The 17,882-nt window shown below is 50.6% G+C and overlaps 1 protein-coding gene across 3 annotated transcripts in view; it reads right to left on the reverse strand.

The window, feature by feature from the left end:
• DPYSL3 (dihydropyrimidinase like 3) overlaps positions 1–17,882 on the reverse strand; it is a 32,560-nt gene that overhangs the window by 782 nt on the left and 13,896 nt on the right. For all 3 annotated transcript variants that reach the window (XM_085074116.1, XM_085074117.1, XM_085074118.1), the window contains exons 2-13: positions 13,631–13,719; positions 11,158–11,342; positions 10,103–10,267; positions 9,833–9,894; positions 9,351–9,431; positions 8,205–8,273; positions 5,670–5,790; positions 4,830–4,986; positions 2,341–2,482; positions 1,828–1,998; positions 1,062–1,241; positions 348–510 (exon numbers count right to left, since the gene is read on the reverse strand). In XM_085074116.1, coding sequence (XP_084930242.1) covers positions 348–510; positions 1,062–1,241; positions 1,828–1,998; positions 2,341–2,482; positions 4,830–4,986; positions 5,670–5,790; positions 8,205–8,273; positions 9,351–9,431; positions 9,833–9,894; positions 10,103–10,267; positions 11,158–11,342; positions 13,631–13,719 — 1,585 coding nt within the window. The remainder of the gene's footprint in view (positions 1–347; positions 511–1,061; positions 1,242–1,827; positions 1,999–2,340; positions 2,483–4,829; positions 4,987–5,669; positions 5,791–8,204; positions 8,274–9,350; positions 9,432–9,832; positions 9,895–10,102; positions 10,268–11,157; positions 11,343–13,630; positions 13,720–17,882) is intronic.

Raw genomic sequence — 17,882 nt, forward strand, 5'->3', positions numbered from 1 at the left:
CAAGGCACTCCTGAGGCTATCTACTGCAATCTGCTCCTTGTCCAACTCCAGTAGTAACCCCAAGAGGATCAGTGGCTTGAACGTCTCAGCAGATGCTTCGTGAACAGATGCATGCAGCAAGAACAGCACTGGATGCTGGACTGCTGCCACAGTCTGCCTTGCTTTTACTGCAAGGTGCAGCTCCAGCCATGTCCTTTAAGGGACACACAGGGTCTTGCCCTGCCATGACCCACTCTTGTGCTTACCTTGCCCAGGCCACCTCCAATTGCCCCCTGCCCCAAGCCAGGGACAGGGACACATGGCCAGTGACTCTGCCCGCTCCCAGCCCAGCCACCACATGTGTTCACCTGACAGGCTGAATCCAGACTGATGAAGATTCCTGATGGGTGGTGTCTGCCGCGTGGGGGACCCCCTGGTTGACCCCGCAGGGGTGCCCCCCTTGGGGGTGGTGGTCAGGTCAAACACGGGTCCATCATACAAGCCCCGGGGCACAGCATGCATCTCTGCCATCTGTCACCAGAGAGAAGACAGCGACACTTCTCTGAGCCCTGGGAGCATCGTGCTCCAGCCATTCCCTGGCTCCTCAGTCCCCTTGCAGAGGGAACTCACACTGCCATGTACCGTAAGTCCTGCAGCACAAAGCACAGCCCCACTGCCTGCCCTTCACCTCTGCCCTGTAAGGTGTGCAGAGCCAATGCAACAGGCTATCACACAGATAGGGTTTATGCTGCACAAATGGGGGAGAAGGTGATTTTGGCCAATATCTTTTTTGTTAACTCAGCACTTCCCTCCAGACTCCTGCTGCACCAGGACCGGATGAGGAGAAACATCACTACTGCTAAGCTCGAGGAGCATCTGCCTCCAACATGGCACACCACTAACACAAAGGGCAAAGTTCCAAGCCTCAGCTATTTTGTACATTCAAAATACACCAGCAGTTTGCAGCACTGCTTACAGGGTCCAGCTAGAACAGCAAAGGAAAACCAACCAGTTATTAAGGAAAAGAGCAATTTGGGCAAACAGTATCCCAATTCTGTCTCCTGGCATCCCCATCTCCTCACCTTCCTCCTGGCTTTGATGCGCTTGTAGACATAGTCAGGGAAAGGGCTGCTGGGCAGGAATCGTCCAGTCCCCTGGGTCACATGCAGGTTGCCATCCTCCAGCATGATCTTCCCCTGGCATATGACAACCAGTGGTGCCCCACGGAGCTCCATCCCCTCAAAGATGTTGTATTCAGCCACCTGCAGCAACCCGGGGATCATGGTCAGGAGGGACACGAGCACTGCCTGCCCACTCAGGGAGGGTCAGTCCCCACACCTCGCTACTGGAGTCACCAAGGCAGACAGAAGACACTAACAGCCTTCCCTGCTCAGAGGCCTCCTAGCCTATCACAGCTGAAACCCACCAGAGATCCCAACATGAACCAGGACCTGGTGGTTTGAAGCTCAGTGTGGAGAAGTACTCCAAGAACAGATGAAGGCAGGACCTAGGCTTGAGGTAAGGCATGAACAAAGCACCATGGCAAAGCCAGGAAGAGTATTTGTGCCTGGAAGAGGAACCAAGGTAAGGAGAAATATGTGTCTTTACACCTGCATGGGCCAAGGTCCAAAGAACACCCAAGCAGGGTGAAAAAGCCTCATGTGCTGAGCCCAGGGCTCATGGACATTCTACCTACAGTGAGAACTGGCACCACCTAGAGCCTGGGCTCAGTTCCCCCTCCTCAGAGCGAAGCAGGACAGCATCAAGCTCCAAGAAGCCAGGCAGCTTTTCTACAGAGCTACTTACACGCCACCCTTCAGCGTTCACACAGATGAACAGAGGACTTACAGATTGATGGGTTTTTGCTGTGATGATCTTTACTGCATCAGGATCCCATATAACCAGATCGCTGTCAGAGCCCACTGCTATTCTTCCCTTCCGTGGATACAGATTGAAGATTTTGGCAGCATTAGTGCTCGTCACAGCCACAAACTGGTTTTCATCCATCTTTCCTGTGGCCTGCTCAAACACAAAGAGAACTAAGTCATTTTACAGCGAAAGCGTGAGTAAGACCCCAGGGAAGGACCATCCTCACTCCCATACAAGGTGCTGGCTGGCTGGGCCCATGCTTCTGAGGCTGATCTTACTAAATGGTGCCAGACAGACCAAGAACTGAGGGCACAGTTACAGCTACTGGATATTCACCCTGAGCCTGCAATAGCTGCCTCTCCTGCTCCAGCTTGATTTGACTCTCAAAGCCAGACAGCAAACTGGGTACCCTGCTCTGCAGGGCAGTAGCATGGGTGTGTGAAGTGCCAACCAATTCTGCCCACTCTGCCCCCTTCCTGGTGGAACCCTCACCACTGCCTTGTCCCAGATGACAGACATTCGTTCCTCTATGCCATTGGTCCCTTCTGGTATTGCTGTGAAGTTGTCTTTTCCAATAGCTTTCTGTGCGGTGCTGAAGGTACAGTGAGCACTTCCCGAAACCTGCAGATCACCACTGAGGAGTGGTGGAACAAACACACTGTCAGTCATTTGGCAGTCAGACAGCAGCAGGGACACGAGGGATATGGATTTCCTCTGGCCATGGACAGCCCCTGGCTCAGTTTTTTTCACTCCGCACCCTCATTTCCACAGCCCCTCAGCCTGAAGACTTCCACCCGACCCAGGCCCTGGGGCGGCTGTGTCACATGGGGGCAAGAGACCTCTGCCACACCACACTACCCACCTGACCATGGACAACACCCTGTACAAAAGAGAAGTCAGCAGCTCAGCTCCTACGGACCAGGGTGGTCTTTGTGTCAGGCCAGATGATGTCCTTTTATACTGGACTCCATCATTTGCACATGCACAAACCCAAAAACATCCCAGTGCAAGTCAGAAAACTCACTTCTGGGAGTTTGTCAGGTCTGCTCAAGAGAGCCCTTTGCCACAGAGGGAAGACGAGGCCTCTCTGCTCCAGGAGTGTTCCCCAGTCCCACAAGCCAGCCCTTGGGTTGTGCACTGCCAGCTCCTGCATGCCAAGGGCTAGCACAGCCCTCCTTTGCCCCATGAAAGCCTGCTGCCGTGGGATGGAGGGAGTTGGGACTGCCCAGAAGCAGCTCTCTGCGGGAAGCCCAGAAATACTTCACTGAGGCCTCTTCCCCCTCTGCCCAAAGGGGTCCCTGGACAGATGAGATGCCCTGACCCAATCCACCCCTCAGAAAGAGGCAGAGCCAGCGAGCTGCCAAGAGACAAGGCAGGGCAAGGAGCTGTCCGTGGCTCCCTGGCAGTCACCCAGCTACTGCTGGGTCCTCAAGGAACACAGGACCGGCAGCAGTTGCAATGTCATTGCTGCCAGGCAAAAGGAAGCAGACCAAGGCAGGCCATCTCCCAGCATTGCCCAAATGAGGTGAGGGGCCTCAAGCACCTGGACAGTGCAGACACAGTGACTCTCTTCAAGGCCATGCATCAGACCTAATCTGCTAGTAATCTCCACCTTCCTCTGATAATTTCTGCCATATGTCTCATGGACTGTACAGCCAGAGGCCCAGAATGATGACACAACATGCTTCCTAATCTCCATCAGATTTGTCCTGGTGCAGGAAAACAAGCCACCCAGCCCAGCTGGAACCTCACAGATTCTCCTCCCACTGCAGCCTCACAGAAAATGGTATGGCAAAGGTAACAGACACCTATGACATGCAGGGACCAAAAATTGCTTGTGTCTTCTTTGAGGTCTGGGATAAATTAGAAGTGGAAGGTAAGGTTTAGAAAACCAGTTCAGGAGCTGGGCTCACTTTTCCCTGCCAGGTCTAGTGAGACCTGTACCTACATCATACATCCATTCTGAGCTATCTCTTGTTCACTGACCACAGAAAAATCCAGGGTGACCTGAAATATTCAGACCCCAAATGCACTGGCACCTCTCTTGCACCCCATCTGGTGCCCACAGCATCTCCACCCTGGCACAATCCAGGTTTATGCCAACGTGCCCTGCTGAAGGGACACCTCTTAGTGAGTGCTCATTACTTGCTCAGCTTTCCAGCCCTACCTCAAAGGACATTTTCCATTTACAACCCCCTGTGTCAGCCCCCAGCTAACACAGAGCAGCCAGCATGCACACAACTGGATGTACAAACACAGGCTGAGAATGGCATGCGACGGACACATGGCATGTGAACAGGGCTGTGAACGTGCAGTGTCCTCAGCTGCTGCACTGGCCTTGCCAGTGAGAGGAAGGAGTGTAACTGTGAAAGGTCATAGCAAATTGCTGAAGTGCCTTTCTTGTTTGTCTTTGTTTTCAACAAATCCCTTCTCCACCCCCTTGCCTTCAGGATGAAGAAACAATCTGCCATCCCAGCCAGATGCACAGGAGCTGCTCCTAAAGTTCTCCCGCACTCTGCAGGCTCTGCTAATACTCACCTTTATAGGTGTGTGAACATGTCTGCATTGTATTTGACAGGGGTCCCCATCAGCCTGTGAAACCTGTAATGCCTCCACATTGGTGCAGTATCCTGCATCATCCTGCAGCATCCCAACCCAGGCAGCCATTCCCCACTTCTCCTGCTGGTGAATGGTTCAATTGACAAGTCTGTGTTAGCTTGTCCTCATTTCTTTGCCTTCTTCAGGGCATTTAAAATGGTTCATGACTACTCATCCTGGTATTTTTCTCATTACTGAGGTTAAGTTTATGGTGTCCTCCCCTCACTCTGGAGGATAAACCAATACGGCTTGGAGTCAGAGCCATTTCACTGGTCAGCTCATTAAATACCTACAGTGAAGTGGTTCAGGTTGGACTAACCTCTTTTTTCACTATCCAGAGTCCACGTTCCCCTAGCAGTATCCCCAGCAGAGATGTCACTCACCTGGCTAGCAGGGAGTTGATGTAGTCAGGAGTTGTTGGGTCTGGGCTCAGTGGCGGAGAGACCACAAATGCTGCAGCCTTGGCCCAGTTCTTGCTCCAGTAGTGTGTCCCGTCAGTCCCCAGACTGGCCGTGATGGGCTCACCAAACACCACAATGCCTAGAGAAAGGCACAGAAAGAACAGTGTTTCAGTGGAGCCTGAGTGTTTCACAGTTTTCAGTGGAGCATTCTCTGCTCCACAGCACTACCAACAGCTTGCCATTCTTGTCCCAAGAATACTCAGACCCATGCCATCACAATAGGGTCCTCTTGCTCAAGGGCACACTAGAATCCCCCTTCACGCTTCCTGGGTCAAGGGCACAGAGCCCACTGAACACAGTTGTTGACATGTCCACACTTGTGCAGCATCCCTGTGCTCCACCACCAGTGGCAAATGGAGCTCCCAGGCACCTCCAAGGGGCCAGCACCTCAAAGGGAGGCCATACCTATATGCAGCAGCTCAACCCACTAGCGGTGCATTGAACAAAGTATCCTCATTGAGCCCTTCAAGGCTGCAGACAAACTGTGGTGTTTAAAGCATTGGTCCTACCTGTGCCCCACATACTGATGTTACCTGATTGACAAGAGGAGGTGGCTCCATGTGGCCTGGTGCAGTGTCACCTGCCCTTCACAAGTTAGGCAAACTCCTGAGCTAACTGCTCCCTAGCACAAGGGGAAGCACTGGACAGCCCTCAAAGCACAGTGCTGGTCTTGGCAAAACAACCATGAGGGACATGGGGACCATATAATCCAGGATTCTGGTGGTAGCAGCAGAACTGAGTGCAGCACCAGCTGCCACTCACCTTTTTTTCTAGCTTGCGAGATGAGGTCAGCAGCACTTTTGCTCATCACTTTAGTCACGTAGAGAGGACAGTTGGTCTGGCTGGCTATAGTGATGGCCCGAAAGACAGCTTCTGCTTCCAGCTGGAAGAGAGGATGGCACACAGCTGTAGAGGAGCACTGGCTGGGCAGGTAGGAGCCCCTGTTACTCTCAGCACATCACTGATTGCTGCAGTTTAATCAGGGAGACCTGAGGAGGGAAGCTTCGGTGTCCCCAGGGCCTGGCCCAAATTGCAGGCTACAGTAACACAATGCCTGGCCCAGGAGTACTGCCTGGACCCTGCTCCATGCCCAGCACAGGAGCACTACCTGAACTGCTCGGGAGCCAGCAGAGCTGCATCTGCTGTTTTTTCCACTGCCTGGTTCCAGCTCTCCTGACAGCCCAAGGAGTCCAGGGACTGCTGCCCAGCCTGCCAGCAGGAGAATCCTGGCAGCGGGAGGGTCCACCCTTTCATAGCACTCCCTGCTCCAGGCTGTCCCATGGCTGCAGCAGGTTTAACCAGATGTCCCCTACTACCTCCACGGCAGGGTGCAAGGGGCTGCACACTGGCAGGCTGCTTGTCACTGAGGTCTGGTCATCCTGGCACCTGCTGCTTGCCCCACCCTGCTGACACCCACCCCGCCTCACTATCCTGCTGTTAGTGAGGATAGATTTCCATCAGGAGGGATATCTTTGGACTATTACATCAGCCTGTGCTCAGCCTGAGCCCAACCCCAGATTTCTTCAAGTGTTTGCTCTACAATTTGGCTTCAAGCATTGGCTTAAAAAAATTCAAAACAGAAGCCTTAAAAAGACAATGATCCAGCCCCCAGGACAGTGCCTGGGACCATGCCAGCTGAAATGTCCCAGGGCAGAGAAACAGAGCACTGCACCGAGACACACATGCACTCCTATACCTCTCATATTTCTGCAGATCTATTTGCTGTACAGTGAAAAGAGGTTTCTCCCTTCTTAAAGACTCTTTCAACAGAAATTTAAGCAAGGCAACATTTTTTATCACCACACTTACGGGCTGCAGTAGTTGATGGGGTTTAACATGTGTACAGGAACAAACAGCCATCATCCCTCATAGCAGATTACAATCTGGAGTAGCATCATCCTGCCCTACCAAGTCATCACCATCGCCTGATAGATGTCTTTAACCCCTACTGAGGTCTCTCCAGGACAGAGAAGACCAACAGAGCCACACACCACATTCCTAATGCTTTGCCATCTGCCTGCAGGCTTTATGGGATAGCAGGGTCATTTGTGCTCCACCTAACATTTTGCCAGGAAAATGTTCTGGAAGAAGAACACTGTTTATTTTCAAAGGCAATGAGATCTGGATTTGGCTGAACAGATAATATCTTGAGCCTTGCACTGTTCTCAGTTGCCTTATACTTTAATGGCATTTCAAGATCAAACACTTAACAATGTTTTACTGGCTCTGGATGAGATCTGCAGTGCTGATGGTAATAGAACGGTTCTCAAATCCAGACATAACCACAGCATCCTGTAATTGCACCTTAGTTTGCCAACTAGTGGCAACAGGTAAGAGTCATAAAAATAAATGGCAGCTTACACAGAGAAGGACTCTGAGCCACTGTATTTGACACTGAGACTCTTCCCTGTACCGGAAAATGCTTTACACTCTTGTACTTCAAAGAGAATAAGCACTGTATTACACTAGGCTATATATGTTGTTACCAGGCCTAATACAGCCAACTTCTTACACTTTTAATTTAGGGCAACTGATTTTATTTCAGCAGACCCTGACGTAAAAATCTGTCCCTGTGCTTCCCTGCTTGGCTTTGCTACTGTACCAAATTCCTATGGTTTTCTCCTTTCACATGCTGCGGAAAGTCACACCTCTCAGCAGGGAGTTATGTGAAGGAAACCTACCTAAAATTAGACACTCAACTCATACTGATGGACCAAACAGAAAAATACCCTGCAAGCTAAAATTAGCAGTAATCTAATTAGTGTTATGACAATGATTTGTAACCAGGGGATTCCCCTTCTCCTTCCCTCCCACTCCTTCTACCAATGGCTTTGTCCATCTGACTCTGAAAGACGCTTTAGAGACTAAGCAGATATAAAGCAGAAAGAGGCTGGAATCTGTCAGCACTTAGTGAACAGTGAATTCTCAGAGAAACTAAAACTCATCCTTAGATTCTTCTTAGGCTTCTCACTCCCATGGAGTCACCCATACAAAATAAATGTCCCTAGACCAGCCTCAAAGGCTGCTACAGCCATATAGACACTTTGATTGATTGATTCCTCTCTGTGAGACTCAGAACAAGGGCTTCCATCTCTACTGGGCAACTCAAGTAAGACGGAGAATTGTTTGTCACAAATATGCACCTTGCTCTTTCCTGGACTGATAACAGATACCCATGGATGCACACACATTTTCCCCTGCCCTGATGCTTGCCTGAACCCACTAAACTCAGTGAGCCCTGCTGTGACTGGGAAAACTCTTCAGCGAAGCAAGGCTGGACTGTCCTCTGCATCTTACCTCCTCAGGTCTGCTTAGCACGTGGCCTTCGGGGCCTGTTATTCCCATCTCCAACATCCTGGCTTGTTCCTAAGACATCAAAAGAACAGAGGGATGTCATACGACTGAAACTATCAACCAGAAAAGCAGATCCTTTCTGTGTCAAGTCTCTCCCTCAGGACCATCACCACCCTATGTCCTGTGGAACCATCAGGCATGGTGAGAGGCTGCTGTACCCTGAAAGGGTTTGAGAGAGAAAGAGGGAATATGGGGAAATGGGAGGGCAGGCACTAACTTAAACCTCTTAGATGAAATAAGCACAATGTGGAGACAAAAAGAGGGCTACAAAATTCCCCATCCTCTCCAATTCCCAGGTCTGTGAAGTGCTACCAATTAATAGTTTTGAGGCATTTTATGATTAGGCAAGTGCTGAAACAGAGATAAGCTCTGGCCAATACAATTTCTCTGACCACTCCCAGTTTTCATGTGAAGGAGCCATCCAACTGTGCACTGCAGCTCTAAAAAGTCCAAAGAAAAACTGATCCTCTGAGAGGATGCTCAAAGAATGACCTATTGGTTCATGCCCCTTCAACTCCCAAGAATAACAGACAAAAAAGCCCAGCTGCAGAGCTTAACTGAGCAATGTCTTCTGTGTCTTAATGAAAATCAAAACATTTGGACCTTTTGTCATCCAGCACAAAATACAACACAGAAGGCCAATACACACCACTCACTTGATCACCAAACCACATCCCTCAGAACACCTCCCTTGCAAACCCAGCTTCATTAGCTAGCTGCTTGCTTACAGGGAGAGAATCCCTCTCTTGTCAAGGCACTTCTCAGTGGATTTCACCTCTAACTCTCCTGGCTTGTTTTGTGCAAGGCAAAGGTCTCTGTCCCTCCACACTTAAGACAGCTGCAGCTGGAGCAAACACACCGTACTCGATGGATACTCACTGCCGTTTAGGTAATTGCTAATTCACTATTCAAATTCACTTATGCACAACAAATTCACAACAAAAGTCTTGCTAAATTTGATATTGCTGCTGAGCAGCAAAGATATCACCTTGCAAAAGATGTCCAGCTTTACAGACATTTGCTAATGCCCCACACCAGATCTGCCTGAGATGGATTTTCAGTTCTTGCATGCCAGAAGCAGTTAGTTACCTGTGCAATTATATCCCCGTTTTCTGCATGAACTTGAGCTATGGCACCCAGCTCTGCCAGGCAGCTGAATATCTCGTACAGCTAAGAGACAAGAAGAAACAATTACTGAGCAGGCTGCCCGTAGCCCTGACGACCCTCATTGCCCTTCAACCCATGGCCCTGGCACCAGCAGGACTCAGGGTAGCCATGCCAGGCAGAGCTCTGGCCGTGCCGGGACCAGCTCTCTGAAGCATGCAGTCACCAGCAGATGCACTCAGTGATCTCCACACTAGACCTGTGCCTCCGCCTGCAGCGCGAGAGCCAGTCAGCCCACGGCACAGCCTGAGGCAGCTCTGCACAGGCAGCCAGGGTAGAGGAGAGGAGTGGCAAGGCCTGGGCAGGGGCAGCAGCCACCAGCCTTATGAGCTGCCTCATGCCCACCATGGCTGTCACCCCCCCACTGCTCCTTGCATCAACACAACCATGCGGTGCAGGGCTCTCACCTCAGTGTTGGACATCTGGTACAAATCCTTGTAGGCCATGTACACCATGAAGGAGTTAATGCCTGGGGCAGGGCAGAGAGGAAAGAGGGGTGAGCTGGGTAGGTTAGGCTTCCTGCTCTGGGCACCCTCCCGGCCAGCTGCTCCACAGGGCACAGCTCCTGATGGCAGTTGTGCAGGACCCTGCGGGCACCCAACAGTGCAGCCGCCTCTCACCCTCCCTGGCCAAGAGCAGGGCGGGCCAAGGCACACGGGGAGCAGCAGGCAACAAACCTTTCTCCTGGACCATGGTGTGCAGCTCCTGCTTGACACGGTCGCTCCAGCGTGGGATGTCCACATGCAGTGCATAGTCGCAGCAGGCCTTCCCGTCGGCCCACTCCCGCCATCGCTCCAGCGCCTCGGCCAGGCTGGACTCTGGCTCTGGCACCACGTGATCCACTGAACGGGCAAAGCAGAGGAAGAGCTGCCCAAGGGCTCCCCAACCAGGCCCTTGCACTGTAGCCTGGCAGCTCCACCATCCCAGGCTGGTCTCCTCAGCAGCTTCAGGGCAGCTCCCAAGAGGATCCTGTCACTTTTAACAGGTGCCTTGGCTCCTCAAGTGCATTTATTGGCAGAGAAGTGCACCGAGCCCTTGCTTAATGGCCTCTGGCACAGGACCAGGGGTTTTTACATGCTTTTGCTGAGAAAGTGGCTGGAAGCTGAAGGACCTTGTCTTTCCCTATCCCCATTCCCACCCCATTAGCACACAGCCTCCTCCCACATTGCAACATTAATGCATCTTTCATTGCCCATCATGGAATCCCACACCCTGCCACAGACCATTTCACAAAACATTTTTTTGGCACAGAGGAAGGAAAAACAGTGCGGGGAGGGACAAGGAACCCAGGCCTTTATTGGAAGGATCAACACTTGATCCTGCATCCCAAGAAACCCTGCAGTGCATGCAGCTGTAACCATTGCACAGCACAACACCTGGACCTCAAACCAGTGCACAGCCATAGTGTTCTCCACGAAGGGACCTCAGAATTCCCTTTCCTTTTGCATTAGCACTGTTTAGTTCTGAGAACTGTTTATTTCTGAGCCCCAGCAGGGCAAGGGGTCCTATGCATATCTCCTGTCCCATCACTTCATCATTACTAAGGATCCAAAGATTCATTCCAATGCTTACTCTCTAGACTGCACTGACAGAGATTACAGAAAATATGCACACATTGTCACGGACTTTGAAAACAAAGAAGACTGAGAAAAGCAAAGAGAAAAGAAAGAATTGGGTGATCTTGCAGGAGTGCTGGGTGGTGTCATGCACAGGCCCTGCCTGCTGCACTCACTAATCATGGTGGTTCCACCAGCCAAAGCCGCTTTTGTTCCTTGGAAGAAATCATCCACAGCAGTCATTCCCTTGTATGGCATCTGCAGGCGAGTATGGACATCAATTCCTCCAGGGATCACCATCTTCCCATTGGCTTCTATGGTTTTGACCCCTCCAGGAACAATCAGGTTGTCTCCAATCTGTCTGATGAGATCACACCAAGATGCTCACACAAACGAAAACCAGCCACAACATAACCCCTGAACAGCTCAGCCAGGGACTGTCAGGTCAGCTCCCTACCAGCAGAAACACCTCACTCTGCCCTGCTCCCAGACTCAGGCTTGCCAGAGCCAGCATAGCAAAACCACTCCACTCTGCAGCAAAGTGTAGGATTGTCCGGCTTGCTGACATCTGTGGTGTGCTTAGTTCAGCGGTGGCTGCCATCTGTCCAGCTGCTCTGCAGGTGACTCGGATGGCACCTGCTGCTTGGGGCAGGTACTGGGCTGAGATAGGTGGGGAGTATGATCTGATAGCCATCTCTGTGGTGTGTGGTGAGAAGCTGCCTAGGACTCCTCACACTCTACAGGCTTGTGAGACAGGCTCTGGCATGCATTTCCAGCACAGCAGTCCTAACTGCTCACCCAGGGTGCATGCTCACAAAACCCGACACCAGCCCTGCTTCCCAGTGAGCTACACCCCTAATCTCTCCTGCCCCCGTCCTTCTTGCCCACCTTAAGTAAGGCTCAAGTTTGAGCTTACTTACAGAGAAAGATTATTTCCACTGTAATGCCACAGCTGCTAGGCCAGCTCGGGGCTCATCAGGGACTTGCAATGCTCACAGAACAAAGTCCCAAGAATGAAGGGACTCCTGGGAGCTGGGAAATAGTTCAGCAAGTGCCCAGGCTGACTGGCTGCAGCCTGCTGGGCTCATGGCACAGCCTGCAAGCTCTGGGCTCACTGTCTTCCCAAGAAATGCAGAGTTCTCCCCTCTCATCTTGTCTCCTCTGTGGCACTGAAGGACAGCTTTGCTATCAGCAGGCTACACTGTAGTGCAGGCAGATAAAATCACAAATACCTAAAAACGTCTTCTGAAAATAGGAAATCTAGTGAGTTCTGGTACAAATCCACTAGTAATCTAATACACAGCTGTAGTGCTCTGGAGCCTGTCCTGCTCAAGCACAACTCGATGTACCCAGCCCTCCTGCAGGCCAAGTCAACTGAACCTCAGCATTCCCTTTCTCAGCCCCTGCCCCCTCAATCCCTTTATGTGTCCGTATGTACAATTCAGCCTTCAAATCTCTTCTTTCAGAAATCCTATTTTATCAAGCCTTTCTCAGTCTTCCTTGATAAATCAAGATTAAAGGTAAGTTGGTTTAAGTAGAAAACTTCTGATTTCCTTGGCACACTGGAAAAGTAAAAATGAGAAGCAAATTCCATTTTTGCATTTCATTCAAGCTTAGTCACTTTGCAGGCTCTTTTCCCTAGAGCAACAAAAAATCTGTGGACAGAACTGCCCACTCTGCTGTCCCCACAGCAATAAACCAGCAGCTCTTCCCACTCCTTTTATGGAGATTAATCCATAACCAAAGGTTTTTAATTGCTCACTGTATTCTTACCAGAATTCACTTGCAGGAGTATTTAGCTTCCAGGGCAGTGAAATTCTGTGGCCTCCATGCTGTAGATAAGGCTCAGTGATTAGCCCAAGGATACTCAGAAAGCCATAGCAACACCTGAAGCTGACTCTGATCCCTGCCTGTGTAAAAGTACTTGTTGATCACAAACGGTATTGTCCACCAGATAAAAATAGAGCCCCACTTCTTAAGTATTTATCTGCTGCTGGATTTTTAACATATACCACCTTGGGAAGACTGGATATTTAATTCTTACCATAGAGCAAGCAATGCCTTTTCAAGTCTCTCTGCTACAAACTATCATGGTTCTTTCACTTCACACAGCGTGGAGCTGGCCGCAACAGGATACCTTTGCCAAGTTTGAACGGTAGCCTTTGAACAATGGACCTATTCCTGCAGCTCTGAGACGGAGAAGCTGGGGGAGCCCAGAGGCTTCCCTGCAATTCCTGGAAATCTCAAGGATGTAGATGACTTGCAGCACAGCACTGCCCTTGTTAATGCTAACAAAAAGGATCCTGTGTGGGGTCATTCATACTAATACAGTTAGCACAGGGCAAAACAGGAGTCAAAGATAAACCTTGTTCCTGGTGCAATTAGACACAACTTTGCTGTACAATGGACACAGTATCACAATCCCACAAGCCTGACTGCAATTCAGTCACTGGAGTTACTCTGAAAACACATCAAACAATCGCGGCTGTGCTCACACATGCTGCAGAGAGCTGAGCCTCTGAATAGAGAGGGTTATCAAGTTTTACTGCCTGGCAAGTTGGGTACAGACCACATCCACAAAAAGCCAGTAACCACCCAACCTGAAGCTGGTTTAAGGGGAGGTGGAGATAATGGAAATCCCATACTTACTTTATGAGGCCATCCTCCATGTAAATATCAGCATAGAATGACTGGTCATCATTGACTATTCGCCCTCCTTTAATAAGGAGACGATCACTCTGAAAAGGAAAGAGCACAGCAGTTGGCAGTAGCAGGTAACACACGTGCTTCATTCACTTTTGACTGTAAGGGTGGTTAGCGACTGGAATAGGCTGCCCAGGAAGTTTATGGATGCCCCAACCCTGGCAGTATTCAAAGCCAGGTTGGTTAAGTCCTTGAGCAACCTAGCCTAGTGGGAGGTGTCCTTGCCCACGGCAGAGGGGGTTGGAACTACATGATCTTTAAGGTCCATTTCAACCCCTTAACATATTATGATTTTATGATTCTTAGCACTCTGTACAGGCGCTCTCCCACTGCTCACTTCAACTGCCAATGCTGCAGAAAGGTCACTCAACCTGTGCTAACACTCCAAACAACAGTACAAGAGCAAGGAATGAAAATGTCATACTCCTAAAGCTGTTTCTAAATGGGAGAGGGGATGCCAGAAACACCACCAAGGCAGACTCAGCACAAGGTAGAGTCACTGGGGACACAGCAAATATGCTTCCATAAAAAATACAGAGAAGTCAAAAGCTTCCTGTGCCAGGACATCATGCACATAACTCTAGGCAGCATGAGCCACAGACCAGTATTTAGAGCAAGTTTGTACTCAGGGCATGTCCTCAAATCTTATCCAGATACTATATCAAGTAAGTTGCATTAAAGAAGACAATTTACTCTCTCCTCTGTTACCACCTTGCAAAGACCACCAACAGGACAGGCAACCAGCTGGTAATCTGTCCCTCCCCTGCTGTGCCTGAGGTAATTCTTCTGAGGCATTTCACAGGTCTATACATAACCCAGGAGGGGTTAACTGGACTGCACTCCAGCCTCATGATTTACCACCTTCTCTGTTCTCCTTTTCATTGACCAAAGTAGCAAGCAGCTTTCTCTGAAGGAGCACAGCCAGACAGCAGAGGAATACCCAGGCCAGGACTCTGCTTACGTTTTTTCTGCATTCACACTTTTGGATCGGACAACTCAGCATACGCTGTGAGAGACGATGGACACTGTCCAGTGGGAAACAGATCCTGTCCAGAGGAACTGGGATAGCTGAGGTCCTGCTCTTCTACCTACCTCCACCAGCACAAGCTGACACAGGAGCTGCAGGCAGCACAGCGGCAAACCACCTGATCTCACACACAGCTGCCATGGATTTGGGCGACATAGGTAGACTGTGCTGTGCCAGAGAACATGCCATCTACCTGACTGTTTAAAACACTTCCAACAACTCTTCTCCACTCCGTTACCCACAGTGCCCACAGCCCAGGTTTTGGCATGTTAATATACTCCCCTTCCACAGTCCACACCTGGACAAGCACTGACCAGAGCCTTCAGCAAGACTCACACGCCAGCCTCACCCTGTGAAGCTCTTGCACAGTTAATTCCTCTGCAGGGAATCGGGTTTGCTATACATCCACCACCCTTGGGGCAATTTCTGAAGTATTGTCACCATGGTGGGAATTTGCAGCTTCCTTTCTGTCAACAGAAGGATGCAAAGAATACTCCTCCGTCCCTTTGGGCAGCAGCCAAAGCCCATAGCCCCGCGTGCATTTTTACAGCAATCTCATCCACACACAGCCGAGACAAAGGAACTGGGTGGGGAAATGACGGGAATGCCGGCGGGCTCAGCCCTGCTGCAGTTCAGCGCAGTGCCGGGGAAACAGTTGTGGGGCTTCCTGCACTGCCCAGGCGAGGGCTGCCCCACAGCTCTACCAATTGCCCACAACCCCAGTCCTGGCAATGGGGATTTACCTTCCCCACCCAGCACATCTCATAAGGAGCATCACCGCCCACCAGGAAAAGGGCTCAGCTGAGTTGCTCCCAGTTCTCCTGCCACTCACTGTCCTCTCCAACAAGCAGACCCAGGGTCAGCCCCACGTCCTCCCTGACCCAAGCTAACACATCGGGTAGAGGTCTGCCCAAACTGTGCTAAGGGAGGTCTGGAAATAAGGGCACGTTGCTGGTCACAGACCCCCACGCATGCTCCTTCAAACATCCTGCACTGATGCACCTCCTTGAGCACACGGTGATACTGGCTTTAACCAGCGACCTGAGGGACCACAGCCACCTCTCATGAGGAGCCGAGGCACAAGGGCAGCTGGTGCGTGCTGGCCTGGCAGTTCGAGGTGCTTGGGCCAGTGCACACCTGTGCCACACCTCTCTCCACGGGGAACATGCTGGGCAATAGTCAGCTTTGGGGCTGAGGACCCTGAGCACAAACATGATAAAATCCACTAACAGGTCTCCATTTTCTTTGTCTTGCCCTGACCAGCTTGCTTCCCCAAATTGCTGGAGCTGATTCTCACCACAGTGTGGGAGAGCCAGCAAATACTGATGCTGGCCTGCCCTTCCCTGTGCATCAGACAAGAGGAAGCCAAGGGAGTCAGGCACAGGCAGCACAGGGGCAGGAGACTGTAGCACTTGACAATTACTGAATAAACTGTTAATATGAGCTCAGGAATATGCCTGCTTCCCACTCAAAAGTGGTCACTCTGTGGCAGATGTGAAGGGCTGCTCAGTGCTAACTCTGTTAGTACACAAAATTGAGAGGTCCACAGTGGCTGAGGCACAAACAAGGCATCCATTCAGGAGATCAGGCACTGCCAGAACCCCTCATGCCCATCCAACAGTGAAGGGACTGCACCAGCACCAATCCACTGACTGCAAGGAAAAAATGCAATGAAATTGAGTAAGGAAAATCCAAATGACACATCTATAGGCTGTGGCATCATTCAGAAGTGTACCCAGGTGTCAAGAGACAGGGGAAGAAGAAAGGAAGAGAATGAAGCAGGTATGAGGAAACGAGCCTGATTTAATAGCCAGGCTTCTGCAGTGCACACTACCAGAGCAGTCCCAGGTCACAATAAACACACTGTTCCCCTATCAGGGCTCACTGTGCTTCTTTACACCCACCACGGCTCCTGCCAGCCAGCATTAGCCACTGTCAGCAGAGGGAAAAGCTATCCCTCACCAGGAGCCTCAGGGGCATGGCCAGGGAGGGAGCAGGCAGAGCCCGAGCCCCAGCCGCTGCCCAGCACAGCAGCCTCTGGGTGAAGGCTGCCAAAGCAGTGGGGAGTGCAAGGTGCTGCACAGATCATGGCTGCACGCGGCTCTGCTGGACCGCTGGCACTGACCTGTCAGGCTTGTTGGCCTGACCTCTACTGCTGACAGTGACTACTGTAAAAGTAGTCACTGGAAGTACTCGGGCAGCCAGTGACAGCTCATCTGTCACCAGTGTGAGGATCCATTTCTGCAGGGGCTGCCTAAAAGGCCAAGACTGGAGCTTCCCTCCAGCACAGCTCTGCCAAAATCTGATGGATTCACCACCAGCCCTCAACTCTCCATGCTGGTAAACCTTTATGCTGAACTCTTCCTGTCTCTCTGCCTGTTTGCATTTGGGATCAAGCTTTCAAACCCATTACCCATTCTCTCATGCCCACACTCTGCTCCTGGTGCCCTTAAGCATCATCTGGTCACTTTGAGATCTCAAAGTATCAGGTGGTCTCAACATTTCTCAGAGTGATGCAGCAGAAAGGCAGGCAGCACTTCCAGAACACTGCTGGACCAAGCCAAGGACAGTGCTCCTTGTTTACAGTGTACCTTGTTTACAAACCACAAGGGCATAATTAGGGGAGAAAGCAAGGAGGGCTATGGTTTTACTGATTCTTCCCTTACAAAAGAAGAGACACTAATTGCAGTGATGTTTCATCAGAAGCTAATGTTTTCTTCCTTACTAATGTACTAATGTACCACACAACAGCATGGAAGAATCCCTGGCTGGAGTCATAGGGACAAATAGCCAGCTGCCAGCTACACTGTAATTCCCCATGGTCTCTATCTAAGAAACGACATACCAATAGCTACCAGTTTACCAAAATCTGTCTAGTCAGTAACTGAGGTTTTTGTCCACACCGGTGTCTGATACAACATACTGGCCATGCTCAGAGACCTCCTTGTTTTCAGAGGTGGCAGACACATCACAGAGATGATGTTTGTGGGTTCCTGAAGGGGGATTGAGATGGGCATGGCTCACACCAAGAAGTCTCCGGTCTAGGATCTTCCTGGCCTAGGAAAGGGTTTTATGACAAAAGCACAAAGTCTGAGTAATTTTGATTCAACCAACAGTTCTGTTAACAAGTATTTTTTGAAATCAGGGCAAAATTTTAGTCTTCCACCTCTT

The sequence above is a fragment of the Lichenostomus cassidix genome, chromosome 13, assembly GCF_008360975.1.
Source record: "Lichenostomus cassidix isolate B80296 chromosome 13, HeHo_3.0, whole genome shotgun sequence".
NCBI lineage: Eukaryota > Metazoa > Chordata > Aves > Passeriformes > Meliphagidae > Lichenostomus > Lichenostomus cassidix.